At 52.9% G+C, this 14,070-nt stretch overlaps 1 protein-coding gene across 2 annotated transcripts in view; it reads right to left on the bottom strand.

Moving 5' to 3' along the window:
- Positions 1-6,766: 6,766 nt before the first annotated feature.
- Positions 6,767-14,070, bottom strand: part of Fam222a (family with sequence similarity 222 member A) — a 44,756-nt gene continuing 37,452 nt past the window's right edge. The window contains exons 2-3 of one of the 2 annotated variants that reach the window (XM_008848977.2): positions 11,355-11,511; positions 6,767-9,227 (exon numbers count right to left, since the gene is read on the bottom strand). In XM_008848977.2, the coding sequence (XP_008847199.1) occupies positions 7,957-9,227; positions 11,355-11,487 (1,404 nt within the window). In that variant the 5' untranslated portion in view covers positions 11,488-11,511 and the 3' untranslated portion in view covers positions 6,767-7,956. The remainder of the gene's footprint in view (positions 9,228-11,354; positions 11,512-14,070) is intronic. The other variant, XM_008848978.2, reaches the window with a different exon arrangement.

Below are 14,070 nucleotides of genomic sequence, written 5' to 3'. Positions count from 1 at the left end.
GGACCCACGTGGTGAAAGGAGAGAACTGACTCTGTGGGTTGTCCTTTGACCACCACATATGCACTTTGATATGAACACCCATACATGTACACACATGCAAATAAAATTGTACTTTTAAAAAATATTTTATTTTTATTTTATGTGTATGAGTGTATTGCCTGCATGTATGTGAGTGCACCCGTGTTGTGCAATGCCATGGAGGTCAGAAGAGGGCTTCGATTCCCCTGGAACTGGAGTTAAGGACGGTTTGTAGCTATGTGGGTACTGGGAATCGAACCCAGATCCTCTGCAAGAGCACTCAGTGCTCTTAACCGCTGAGCCATCTCTATAAAATGTATTCTTAACAGGCGGTACTCTTAGTACTAGACCTTCCCCACATAGTAGCCATGGCTGTAGGTAATGTGGGATGTACGACCTTAGCCTCCCAATTGACTGTAAGATAGGCCTGCACCGCCACACCTGGCTCATAAATGAGCCCATATGATAACAGCCACATATCACTGCCTCCAGAACCCCTGGATCCAGCTGTGCCCGAAACCAGTGATGTTCTCAGTTACACGGACTAGTCTGTCTTATGTGGCCATCCATCAGCCTCACCCTGTGTGTCAGCTTTGGAGTCGAGCAGGCTTCCCCAGGGTGCTTGCCCAAGTGGCTGTACATTAACCTCCCACCAGCCCAGCAACCTCAGAGCAAAGAGTTGCTTTTCCAGCCCAGTTCCAGGGCTGCTGACTACTGGGCTAGCTCAGCTTACATGTCCACCCCTGAACTGATCTCTGTGGCCGGAGATGCAGAATACCAGAATGCTCTCGGATTGGTCAGACCTGAGTTATTTGGCCACCTCTAGCGCCAGGGATGGAGCCTGCTTTTCTCCAAAGGTGGGACTAAGAGTGGGGAAGGGAACCCCCCCATCTAGAGGCTAGCCTGTGCTACCTGTGCTAGGTCACACCGCAACCCACTTCCTTGTTCCTGCTGCTGCTTTTTTTTTTTTTTTTGCCGTGAAGCCCAGGCTGGCCTTGAACCCTTGATCTTCCTGCCTCCACCTCCCGAGTTCTAGATGACAGAAGTGTGCACCACGCCCAGCTTCTTAGCCACGTCCTTTGTAGAAAACCTTTGTTTCATCTTCTGCAGACAGTAGAGAATAATTTCCCATGTCTAGGCTTAACCGTGTGACATGTGACAGGTGTTGACCGATGGGATGTGAGCAGACTTGTCTGGTCCCCCCAACCCCTGCCCCCACAGGGAGGCTGAGAGGCTCCTGGCAGCACTGGCCAGAGGCCTGCACATGCATTAGAAATGAATGCGTTTGGATGCCATATTTTCTTGATTTGTTTTTTAATTATGTAGGCAGCTCTAGTGAATACATACAGAACCCAGACAAGCCCCAAACCAGAACCTCTGCAAAGGCTTGTGAGGTCCAGGACTCTCCCAAGGCCATCAGTGACAAAGGCAGGATTTGAACCCAGCACTGTGCCCTCAGGACCTCTGGCTCACGAGGTCACTTCCACTCAACCAAATCCCCAGCCTGCCAGCGCTCACCTGGAGCCCTCTCCCTTAGGAGAGTTCTGGCTTCCTTCTACAAAGGGTTCTTATCAGGAGTGTGCATGTGTATGTCATGTGTGACAGGCAAGCTATCCCCCAAGTTTAAAGCACTTCTGGGAAATAATGGATATGACTGGAGACTAAAACAAAGGGGTCCAACAGGAGAGACTGTGAGGGAGCTCTCAGGTCTTAATCAAACAATTACCTCCTAGGACTGCTTCATTATTACTAGCTATAGTTTTAGATGAGTGCTGGGGATTTAATTTAATCAGAAGCCGCATTCTGCCAAATGCACTCTCCTCACATTCCAAGTATGATCCTGTGGCCTGGACCCCCAGCCTGTGATGGCGTCTAGGGATCAGCCTGCCTGTTTGGGTGGGCGACTAAACAGGGCAGTCCTCTGTCTGAGTCATTACATTAATTTCTGGCCTCCTGGAAGAAGCAGTTACTTATGATCTAAGCACTCCTGCCTTTTAGTTTCAAGGACTCCAAAGTCTCTGGGGACAATGGGGATTCCAATTCCCAAAAAGGAAGGAGTGCCGCATGGCAGGTGAGAAGAGAGGAAAGATGGCCAGCAGAGACTCACCCCAGAGACTGAGGGAAGGGGCTGCTGGGTGGGGGGCAGGCTGCAACTGCCAAGTCCCTGAAGGGAGGTTCAGAGAGCAGGAAGCAGATGCCCAGGGCAGACAACCTACTCTGTGTTGGATCAGGAACCATGTGGAGCTTAGGGGCTGGGTTAGGGGGCTCCTCTTCTATACACACAGCCCCGATCTAGCTTCCTGTTCTCTCTATACAGTATGGACTTCCCACCATGACTATTTCCCTCCCTAGAAGCTGGTAGAGGACTAGCCCTGTGGCCAGGTTCTGTTCCACAACAGGGCAAGCCTAAAGGGAGAGTGGAAATTCTGGGAAAGTAAGAGAAACCTAGGAAGAGACTGCCTTCTTCATCCCCCACTGTCAGGTCTGGAAGGGATGCCTGGACTGCAGCAGCCATATTGTGACCATGAGGGAAGACTGATAGACCAGGACAGAATGAAAGGGACATGGGGTCTGTGATGCCATAATTGAGCTGCTCAATCAGCCAGCCCCAGAGCCACCTACTCTTAAGACTCCTCACGATTATCTGAGAGACATTTCCTTTCTCATTTAAACAGGTGGAGCCAAGGTTTCCTGTTATCTGGTCAAAATCATGAAAATAAGAGGTACAATGTTTTAGTTCCATTTTGCAGATGAAAAAAGTGAGACCCAAAGAAGTTAACTGCTGTGCCTTGAAGGTACACAGTATGGATATGATGCCACCAGGATTCAAACCTCAACCCAGCCTGTTTTATTATAGGATGAACTTTCTAGTAGGCTTTCTTGGGGGTTGCTGGGGTTGGAACCTACAAAATTCTTACAAAACCTAGAATTCGTAAGTAAGCCTTCTACCACTGAGCCATATCTCTAGACCCAGGTAGGAAATTTTTTTCACAAATTTGATATACTTGCGCCTTTCTGAGCATGACTGAATTTCACAGCAACAGGTATACCAACTTCCTATAGATGGGCACAGGTGGGGTCTGCAGGGCTCAGGTTGGGGTTGGCTCAGCACCTCCAGGTCTTTAGTGACTTGGGGGGGTGCTCCTTGTTCCCATTATCCTCAGTGGGGGATACTCTCCTGGATGGCACAGATCTACCACTGGCTGGTACTAAGAAGGTGTGTGGAAACTGGAATCGGCCACCAGGGGCTGCTGTGGCCACAGAAGCAGGGGTCTCTTCAGAAGATGTCTTGAACCTGGGGACAGAGTCAGGAAGAGCCTATGTGTGGGCTCTATCAGGTGTGCCTGACTCTGAGGGAGAACCTTCTGGAGGGTTGAGGGTTGAATTGCTGTGTGACCTCAGGCAAGTTGCCTCTGTCTCTGAACCTCAGTTTATTTTCTCCTTCTCAAAATTGGGGTACTCAGTATGGTGTGGTAGGACACACCTGTAATTGCAGCACTTGGGAGGCTGAGTCAAGGGGATTTTGAGTTCTAGGCCAGCCTATGTATTGAGATCCTGTCTCAAACAAACAGGTACTCAGAGTAGCCTCCCTCCCTCCTGTCTTTCACTTCCTTTGAACCTAGGTCAACACGGTGGACACAGACTTAGTGGGACACTGTGGCCCTAGAAATGAGGCCCAGTGACTCCTTGTCAGTTTGGATTCAAGTCTTTCTCAGTCACAGTTCATTTTGAAGCCTGTGTTATAGCTGGGGAAAAGGAGGCCCAGGGAGAAGGAACTTGCTCAGCTTCCTCATCACAATATAAACAGCATTACCTGAATTAAACAGCATTACCCATTTGTTCCCTGAGATCTTAACAGACAAAAACAAGAACTTAGGTTAAAATGTTGGAGATATTGCTAAATGGTTAAAGCCTAAAGGGTACCTTGTCAGCAGGACTTTTCAGACCCTTTAATATGCTAATGTGATTTGTACATTTCCAGGCTTGGGTGTATGCTTTTTTTTTTCTTTTTTTTTTTTGCAGTGTCAGGTGGAACATAGTCTCCTGCATGCTAGACAAGCCCTGCACCTGAGCAGCAACCCACATCCTGCTTCTCGAAGTCTAAGTTGAACCATGACATGTAGGGGCACGTGTACTGGTATGTCTTGTATTGTAGCTGGGGAAACTGAGGCCAGAAACAAGGGACCTGATCACTGAGTTCACTCACAAGTACAAGAGTGAAGAGGTCTGGGGGTGATGAACACTTGCCCTGCCATTGGCAAGGAGTCAGCTCTGTTGGATTCTCCACCTGCCAAAGCCCTGGTACCACCTCTCTCTTGAGACAGATCTGGAAGTTGAGGCTGGAGGGTGAGAGTGGTCACACAGTTGCCTATGGTCACCTATGCTGTTGCGGGGGGGCACTGAGGACAATTTCTTTGTCCTGTCTGCCCATCACTCTGAAGTGAGCTGGCAGTGATATTTTTTATTTTTACGTGTGTGCGGAGGTCAGACAAGGGCATTGGATACCCTGGAACTGGAGTTATACATGGTTGTTAGCCATCATGTGGGTGCTGGGAACTGAACTCAGGTCCTCTGCAAGAGCAGTCAGTGCTCTCAACCGCTGAGCCATCTCTCCAGCTCCTTATTTTTGAATGAGGGTCCTGATGTCCAGGCTGGCCTTAAATTCATGATCCTCATCTCAGCAGGACTCTGCCTAGTCCTCTGCCTCAGTACTGGGCTACAGGTAGGTGTGTACACCTGGCTTCAAGAGGTCAGATGGTGATAATGGTTTGAGAAAATGCAGAGCCTCTTGGGCTGGTGTCACCTGAGCCCCCTCTAGACCCCTGGCAGCCCAGATCTCTATAAATTGCATAGGTCATCTCTTGGTTATTCTGACACTGTGGTAGGGAGTAGCAGTGCTCCACACCTGACCATCATATTGGTGGTTGGGAGCTCAAGATAGCTCCAGGGAGAGGAAGTCCCACTTACTAGAACAGAGTACTAGAGCCATAGTTGGGATAGGTGGAGGCTGCTTCTCTCTTAGGCCACCCAGCATGCTGCAGCCCCACAGCCTGACAGAGCAGGCCCATCCCTGGCTGAGGTTCTGGAGGCAAATAGGAGACATCCATTTGCTGGGTTTACTTCTACCTAACAGTTAAGAGCATAGATCCAACAGGCCTGTGCCCTCACCAGCCTCAGCTGAGGGACTATGGGCAGTGACTATGCCAGGAACCTCATGAACCTCACGTATAACCAGAGCTCCAAGGACGAAGTTGCTTAGTGGTGGATCTGTCTGCAGTGGCTGCGAGTCTGTTACAATCCAGCATGCTGGTGGCCTTACCTAGCCTACCTCTGTCCAGGTGGGGTCCAGGGTGACCATGTAGGCAAGCAGAGGGCAGTACCACTGCATCCAAAACAGCCCTCAGATCAGCCAGCTCAGCTCCCAGGCCCAAGAAGCGACCTGGCCACAGAGCAGAACCTATGCTGGGATCCTGGGCTCAGACCCATGCTCTGTCAGGTGCCCCTGCAGCCAAACCTCTGCAGAGGATGCGGGGTGCATTGCCTACCCTTCACATGTAGGCGCGTGGCCCACTGTGTAGCTTGTCTCCCCTGTCTCCTGTCAGTGGTCCTGGTGCCTTGCTTTGCACCACAGTGTGCCAGCCCTTAGGGAAAGATTGCTTAGGGTCACTCGGTGTAGCAGTGTGTGCTAAGACCCTGTCTGTTGTGTTTGCCCTGGCTCTGCGTGTCCCACTGGCTTTGGTGTTAGGTGGTGTAAGGCTCCTTGTGGATGGTCCCCAGGGCCTATGTCCCCTTGCGGGAAATGGGTGTGATTCATGACCCACTTGATAGTGTTGCTATCAGACAGCATCAGCATTGTGCCACCTGCTAATTCTCTACTATCTAGAATTCCATCCTGGCTGCCAACCCCAGCTTCGCCCCTGCAGCTTGGTCTCCTGTACCTTACAGGCCAGCAGATATGCAGGGCTCATGGATTCCACTAGAAAGGACCTGGCCTTGCCCACATGTGGCGGTGTTCAGCTTCCTCTAAGTGGACTCGGGGGTCCAGGCTGAAGGGGACAAATGTCCCCATTTCTTCCTTGGCCCTCACCACACTGCCAGGGCTCTGCATGTGGAAAAGGAGGGCTGTCTCAGAATGGGGGTCCTGTTTCCCCTGGCCCAGATGTCAGGCTAATGGGAAGGAGAGATGGGCAGAAGCACTGGTGGAGACAGAGCATGAGGACGCCTCCATGCTTGGGGTTGGACTCCTACACCCCAAGAGCTCACAGTGTGACATCAGGCAGGTAACTTCCCAACTTGAAAGGGTGTTGGGAGTCTTTGGCAGCTGCCTGGCAAATGGACTCCTGGGAACAGGCTTGGGGCAGGGTTGGGTGCCCCCACTGGGTGTCTGGCCCGGACAATGGCAAGCCTGTCCCCAGCTACACTGCCATTATTTAAGCCAGGAGGATGGCAAACAGGAGCTGGGGAGAGATTTGTGATGGGGGAGGGGCTTCCAGAGCTCCCCAGCTCTATAAAGAGCCACAGGGGCTCAGATTTTATTCTGATCCTGTTCTGTAGAGGGACCACTGGCCATTACCATTGGTCACCAGCCTGTGAGGTAACATACAAGGCAGAGGAGAGCACCCAGTCTGAAACCCAGCGCGGAGTGAGTGCCCAGCACACCACAGGGCCCAGGCTCCCTGGGGTGCCCTCCAGTGGATTCCGGAGGGAGGGAGAGCAGCTTCACAGCAAGGCGACAGCTGAGACACCATCTGTTTTCTTTCTCTTTGTTTTTAAAACAATATAGTGCAGACTGCACTTCTCACAGTAGAATATAATGGTCAATTTTAGTATAAAAAAAAACATTCTCAGAGATTTGTAAATGCACTTAGTGCTTGAACAGGCCTTGGAGAGATACAGTACCGCTTCCGGAGTGCCGGGGGGAGGGAGGCAGGACTGGGGGACTGCAGGCCTTGGCGACCTCCTAGGCTTAATCTCTCCCCAAAGTAATGTAGGTCAGGTCTGAGAGGGGGTGCAGAAAAGTTGGATTGGGTATCCCAATTACAGCCAGTAGGTCATCCCCTCCTTGGTTCCCGGGAGACCCACACACACCAAGGCAAGGCAGAGTCCTTCTGGATGGGGTCCCTGGTGAGCCTCTGTAATATTTTTGTGCGAAAAGGAAAATGGGAACCCTTCCTCAAGATTCAGAAAACTGTAATAAATATACAAGTCTACGATGCAAGTGGTCTCCCTGGACAAGGTGCCCTTGTGCAGTGCACACTCTGCAACTGTTCCCAGCAGCCCTATAAGATGTAGGGAATGGAGAAGAGGTTGGTCTAGGGTGGACAGAACAAGGATGCGCCATAACTTGTTACAAAGGAATGGGGAGGGGAGGAGTCAGAGGACCAGGGGAGACAGGGAGTCTTGGGGCCTCTAGGAATCTGGGGTCACAGAGTAGTCTTTACCTGGATTAGTTGGTGGGGGGATACTTTGGACCTAGGGACTTCCTACAGACCCCTTTTGCTCCTTTCTGGGAGACTGCGGGATTGTGGGTAGAGACCCACTATGTGACACTCACCCTGAATGGAGCACCCCGTTTCCTCCTGTGTTTCCCCCCAGCCTGAGGGCCTTTGCTGGAGACTAATAGGAGTACCCAGAGCTGTTCCTGTTTTCAAAGGTTTCTCTGCCTGCCTAGATGGGGGAAGGACAGGCCCCTCAAGTTACTGCCAGTCCTCCCCAGGTCCTGGGGCAGTGGGTGTGGGGAGGAGCCTTGGTATATAAGGTCACCCTGCCCTATCATCCCCCCCCGTCCCCCAAGTGAGGCAGCAGCCAGCCTGGCTTCCCTGTGGGCATCATGGGCACAGGGCAGGTGGGCTACCCCTGCTTAGTTTCCCACTCTGTGCTGCAGCCTGTCTTCTGTCAGCACCCTGTCCGTGTGTCCAGGCATCTGCCGTGTAGACCTTATCTGTAGACAGGGAGGCGAATGTGGGCATGCTGGTGGTCCAGCAGCCGGGGTACGGCCACAGTCTCATAGCCTTTGCCCAGCATTTGCTCTTTAATGCAGGGAGGCCGGATGTCATTGATGAGATACTCAAGGGACTGTAGGCTGCTGCTCAGCACAGATGTGTTGCACACACTCTTGCTTGTCAGGCCAGAGAGTGTGTCTGCAGGAGGCCCAGCTAGCTCCCGGGTGGCTCCTGGCCCTAGCTCAGTCACCACAGCTGCCGCTGGGTTGTAGCAGTCGCTGGTGGGAGTCACCAGCACACTGTTCCAGGGGGCAGCAAAGTATTGGCCCACAGTGAAGCTGGTGGGCAGCCCCATACCACAATTGAGGGGTGACCCGCTGGCTCTCTCATAAGCCCGCCCACCACAAGCCTCCGGGGACTTGCTGGGCACAGTGCTACCACTGTAAGCTCGCAGTGGCTGGGGTGGGGGTGGTGGCGGCTTCTGTGGCCACAGCAGGTAATCCAGGCCACCTTCTGCATACCCTGCTGGCTTGGTGGCTCCAGCCAGTGTCAGGGCTGCTGTGGCTCCCTGACCTAGTTCTGTGCCCTTCCGGCAATCTGGCAGACCAGCTGTGGCTGAGTAAGTCATACCTGGGAAGCTGGGCACTGGGCCGTGCTTGGCCGGGCTGGGCTGGGGCACAGCCACACCCTGGCAGGCGGTGGGTGCAGCACCTGGGGCCTGGCATTGCTGGTTGAGCTGGTAGAGGATGCTGTGGATGGATGGCAGGTTGGAGGGGGGGAGGGGCAGGCCCCGGCCTGGCAGAGGGATTACAGAGGTGGCAGTGGCAGCTGCAGGCAGGCTGGGTGGCGGGGCTGGTGCCTCAGGTGGCTTGGGGTAGGCCAAGGGTCCCAGGGCACTGGGTGCAGGGTAGGGGGCGATGCCCACCTGCACAGTGGCTGGTGACAGTTTAGTCCGCCTGCCCTCAGCACTCTTGAGCACACTCTTGGTGGGTCCAACAGGTGCAGCCACACTGGAGGAGACTGCAGCTTTAACAATGGCCAGCAAGCCCTGATAGCCAGCAGTGTGCTGTGGGTAGGGGCTGTACCGCTGGCCACTGGTGTCATAGCCGTTGACCGTGCGGCTCAGGTGTTTGTGCTGTGGGACTCGGATGTTGGAGGGGAAGATCTTGATAGACAGCGGGCTGTTGGCCACCTTCTCGGCATAAGCATCCAGCTCGGCTGGGCTCGGGTAGCGGGAGGAATGCATAGAGCTGGCCACCGACTCACCTGTGGGAACAAAGGCACAGGTGAGTGTCAAGCAGGGCCATAGCCCCTTGCTCTCTACCAGGGCTCTGGGAGCTGCCCGGTCCTGCCCTTGCTCACTGCTCCTCTATTACCTCCTCCCATGGTTCCAACTTCAGGACCAAAGTTTAAGATTCAGGGGAAAGTGCACACATTACCAGCACAATGAATCTACTCAGGAACAAGGTTGGGAAACAAGTCTTGCCAGTCCTTGGCATGGCCAAGTTTACCCACCACCCTTTTTTTTTTTTTTTTTTTTTGAGACAGTGTCCTGTGTATCCTAAGTTGGCTTCAAGCTATGTAGCCAAGAATGACTTTGAACTTCCAATTCTTCTGCCCCCATCAACTGAGCTACATCCTCAGCCTCACCATGTCCACTTCTGTTCACAGGGACTAGCTGTACCAGTGTTCTCTGTAGGGTGAGATGGAACCTGGCACTAGGTGCTCCTTGTTTGGCCTGTGTGTGACATTCATCTAGACTGTACAACTTACCCACTTGTAGGTGGGTGCAACTGGTTTTGCCATGGGGTAGGTGAGTTGCTGGTGGGAAGATCCCCTTCCAGGTCTTTGAGCAATTCTGGACTACAGCACATACCATAGCCTCCCCTGAGGCAGAGGGGTGTGGAGTGTGGTCAGGAGGGGCAGTGTGAGGCGAATGGGAATACCTGGGGGCTGGCATTGGCACTGGCAGTGTCTAAGTGATACCTGGTTATGTGGGCTGTGAAGCCCTGGGCATGTTGATAGCCTGGCTGAGCCTCAGTTTCCTGATCTGTAGAATGGGAATAATTTGGTGCTGGGGGTGGTGGTGGTGGTGACCTCAGTGGTGCTGAGGAAATCATAACTCTGGGGGACGTAGGATGTAGATGAGGGGTTTTCACCATGCTTGAGCCTTAGTTTCCTCATCTGTAAAGTGAGGTGATATAGCTCCTAAGGTTACCTCCTAGGATGCCTGTGAGAGTTTAGCCAGTCTTGTGTGGTGGGCAGCACTAGAGGAGATTAGTGCTGTCTTAAGTGTGCTTACATCTTTCTGTTGGTGCTGGGCAGGGCCCCAACAGAGACAAACATGCCTGCAGCTCCTTTGTACAGGGGGCTGGCCTGCTGGAAGCCTCCTGCCTGATTCTCTCACCTGATGCTCTCAGAACCTTGCCTTGCACTGCCTCAGTTCACAGTTGGAGTGATTGTGCTCTGTGTTGGGGGAGAAGCTAGGCAGCAGGTTCAGCTTTCCTGGAAGGAACTACCACCAGAGGTACTAGGAGAGGTAAGGCCAATGCAGGCACTCTGCAAACAGCTGAGGATATTTTTGTGATGGCTAGGGGGTGGGTGCACATCTCACAGAGCACAGGTTGGGCCTGCCAGGAACGGTTCAGCCCCAAGGGTCAGCAGGGTCCAGGTGCAGAAGTCTCCCCTCCCCCAAGGTACTAAACAACTAGAGGGACTGTAGAGTAAGGAGGGGCAGCAGAACAGAGGGAGTTGGTAATAGCATCACATGGGGGAGCATCCCTCAATTCCTCAAGCCTAGCCTGGACCCAGCAGGTAAGTCTACCCTGTCCCTGCTGGGGGCAGCCCCCTCTTAAGTAGCCTAAAATAAACTCAGTGTGGAGAATGGAAACGTCACTTTGGCCAACGGGGAATCTTTCTCCGAGATTGGATTTAAACTACATTATACAAGCAATTTCATGGGCACTTGGCACTGCTTTGAGAGTCCCACAAAAAAGGGACCAGTTCTCCATTTGCCAGCCATAAATCAGCAGTTGCTATAATGAGCACAAGAATGTCACTTTTATGCAATTTTACAGATGAACAAAACTGGGGAAATTAGCTGTGGAAACCTACCAGACTCAGCAAAAGCAGCTGCTGGGGGGAAAAAATGTGTATTTTTGTTCCTCTTAAACTCTCTTTCCAAGCGAGTTTCTGCCATTGTGGTGTGAAAACTCATTTGTCCTCAGCGTTGCTCCTTCATTTGGAGTTTATCTTGAGTATCCAATGAGCTACCAACTGTGAAAATGATTAAATCTACAAAATCTATCTAATGGATAAATTAGGTGTTCGAAACCTTATGGAAAGGGATGGAAATGCCTGTTCCCTGTCCCCAGTTACCAAAGGAAGGCATACTTTGCCGCATCTGGTCAGTGGAGTCACAGGTGGTAGCTCTCGTGGGAGTAGAACGTGGCAGGACACAGCCAGACTCCGTGGTTGCTGCCACTGCTTCCCAGGTGGATGGCTTGTGTTTGGAGGGCCTGGCCATCTTCGGGGGGGCAGCAACCCCACACTGCAGGTAAGGATGCAGGCTGTGACACATGGCAGCCTCCCCCTCCCCAGTGACTGCCTGGTACTCCAGGTCCCTGGGTTCCATACCAGGCTGGGCTGAACTGTGTAATCAGTAAGGCCTTTGGGAGTGTGGCTTGCTGCAGGCTCGCTGTCCTACAGCTTGTATTCTGGGATAAGGCCAATCACATGAGGAACCTTGGAAAAGCCTACAGGGATGAAGAGAAGTCTTGCCAGTGGCCATTTAAGACTTGTTGGAAACACAGTCCAGCCAGGCCGCACTTTCAGAGGAGACCGAAGCCCTGGCCAGGCCAACATCCCCACTACAGACCCTGAGGGCCCCTGAACAGAAACACCCAGCTGAGCTGCTCCCAGGTCTCCTGGCCACATCAGCCATACTGTCTGTTTCAAGTCACTGAATTCTGGAGTCACTTGTCACATGGCAAGAGATGTCACAAAGGTCCCCATTTAACAGATGGAGGAGGAGCTCCATAGACACAACCAGTAAGAGTCGGAGCTGAGTCAGCCTGCTTCCCAAGTTACTAGTACTCCACCCCAGCTGGGCCTGGTAGGGCTGGGGGATGCCTGAGGCTCCCACTTTTCTGCCATAGGATTAGAGCACCACCCTTGGAAGGACTGTAACTCAGCTGCTCCTAAAGACAGGGAGTAGCCCTCTTGGGCAGCTATCACAGTTGCCCCTGGGCTGAGCTTGGCAGGGATCTTTAGGGGCATGTACACTGCCAGGATCGGGGGACTCTAGTGGCAAACCTGACTTGATCACAGGCCCCCATAAACCTTTGAGATAGCAGCCCCTGCCTCAAGCCTTGTTCCCTAAGTGACTTTCTCCTGGCCCACCCGTTGGTGCTTCAAACATAGCCCATTCTACCATGGACCTGGTTTGGGCCTCTGAGCTCAGGCTGGCAAAGGCCCAGACCCTCCTGTGGAGGGGAACCCAGCCACAAGGTACACACCATTGCACCATCTGTTTGGTAAACATAGGGACATAAGGAAAGATCCCTACATGAGGGCTGGGGAGCTGCTATCAGAGTGGGCGCCTCAGTAAGGTGAGGATGAGGGTCAGAGGAAGCCCAGTGCTCAGCCTGCCTTGACTCTCCCAGCCCGTCTGGGGACCCAGGAGGGTATCCACCATCATTGAAGGGGCTGCAGACTGATTGCGGCCAGCGTGTCTTTTTGCCCACCTGGCTGGGCTTCCTTTGATGGTCTGTGCACTGCTGGGACTCCACTGCCCACAGGACATGGTGGACACTTGAGAACACTGTGCCACATGCATGGCACGGACATGGACAGGTGTACCTGTCTGGCCTAGACCACTGCCCACCACTGTTTCCTGGGCTCTTCTACACAAGGCATGGGACTGGGCTCAGATTTGGCAGCGATCTAAGGGGCAGGCACACTGGATGGGGGTGGCAGGCAGCTGCTCCCACAAATAGTAGAGTCCAATTTTATCTCATTTGACATCAAATGGCTTTAGTGGCTCAACTGAACAGAATGTAGTGGGAGGAAGGGACGCTGACTTTGTAAAAGGCGATGTGTTTACTCCACATGGCCACTTGTCGTGGGGACCTGGTTGTGTGGAAATGCCCCAGGCAAGGGTCTCTCAGTGACTGCTGGCGCCACCCAGCAAACATAGGAGTGTTATCCAGTGCCCCTCTCTCCACTGCCAAGAACATCACGTGACTAGATCCCTACTGTCTGGTCCCTGCTCCTCAGCAAAATGGCTGTTTGGCACTGACTTTCAGGATAGCCTGACATACTGCCCTAGGAATTAGAACAGTGATGTCCTGAAGACTGTGGCTGGTGGGATGAAGGGGCTCTGGACTTGGACCCAGTGGTCAGGAAGGAAGCAGCCCCAAAGTAAGCAGGAAAAGAGTCACATGAGATGTGAGCAGGGGGCAGGGCAGCAACACAGAGCAGGGTGTCAGGGGGGCAGCTGAGTGACAGTTGTGGGCACAGAGTACAGAATGCCAGGCTACATCCTGCCATGGGCATCTGAGTATATGCCCAGTGGGAGGTTCACTGGGGAGAGGCCCCATCTGCTGTTCCTGTGAGGCTCATGCATCGAAAAGCTTGGTCCCCAGCTGGTGGCACTACTGAGGGTTGCCTGTGTCATGACAATACTAACAATAGGTTGAGTTGGTTACTAGGAGGTGGGCCTGGAGAAAGTGAACAGGGTGTGTTTTTGAGAGGTATACATTGTTCTTGGCCCCTCCCCTCCTTCTGCTTCCTGTCTCCCATGATGGGAGAAGCTTCCCCTACCCTTCCCACCCAGTCCCCACCACAGTGTTCTGTAGTACACTCTCAGGTCCACAGAAATGGAGCCAGGGGACAGTGGCCAGAGCCTCTGAAACCATGAGCCAGTTGTTTCAAGTGTTCTGTCATGGCATCAGGAAGTGATGGGCACCATGTGACTCAGGTTGCCTCACATGACAGGGTAGAAAGTGGCCCTCTAGGTCCCTTCTACCCATTAGGGTAGAAGAGGTGTTGACTCGCTGATTTCCTGGGTTCTGTGGAGAGCCCGGCATGGCCATCTGCCCCTTCCATT

This window comes from Nannospalax galili, unplaced genomic scaffold (assembly GCF_000622305.1).
Source record: "Nannospalax galili isolate Female #2095 unplaced genomic scaffold, S.galili_v1.0 scaffold103, whole genome shotgun sequence".
Lineage (NCBI taxonomy): Eukaryota > Metazoa > Chordata > Mammalia > Rodentia > Spalacidae > Nannospalax > Nannospalax galili.
This window is presented reverse-complemented; position numbering and strand designations above follow the sequence as displayed.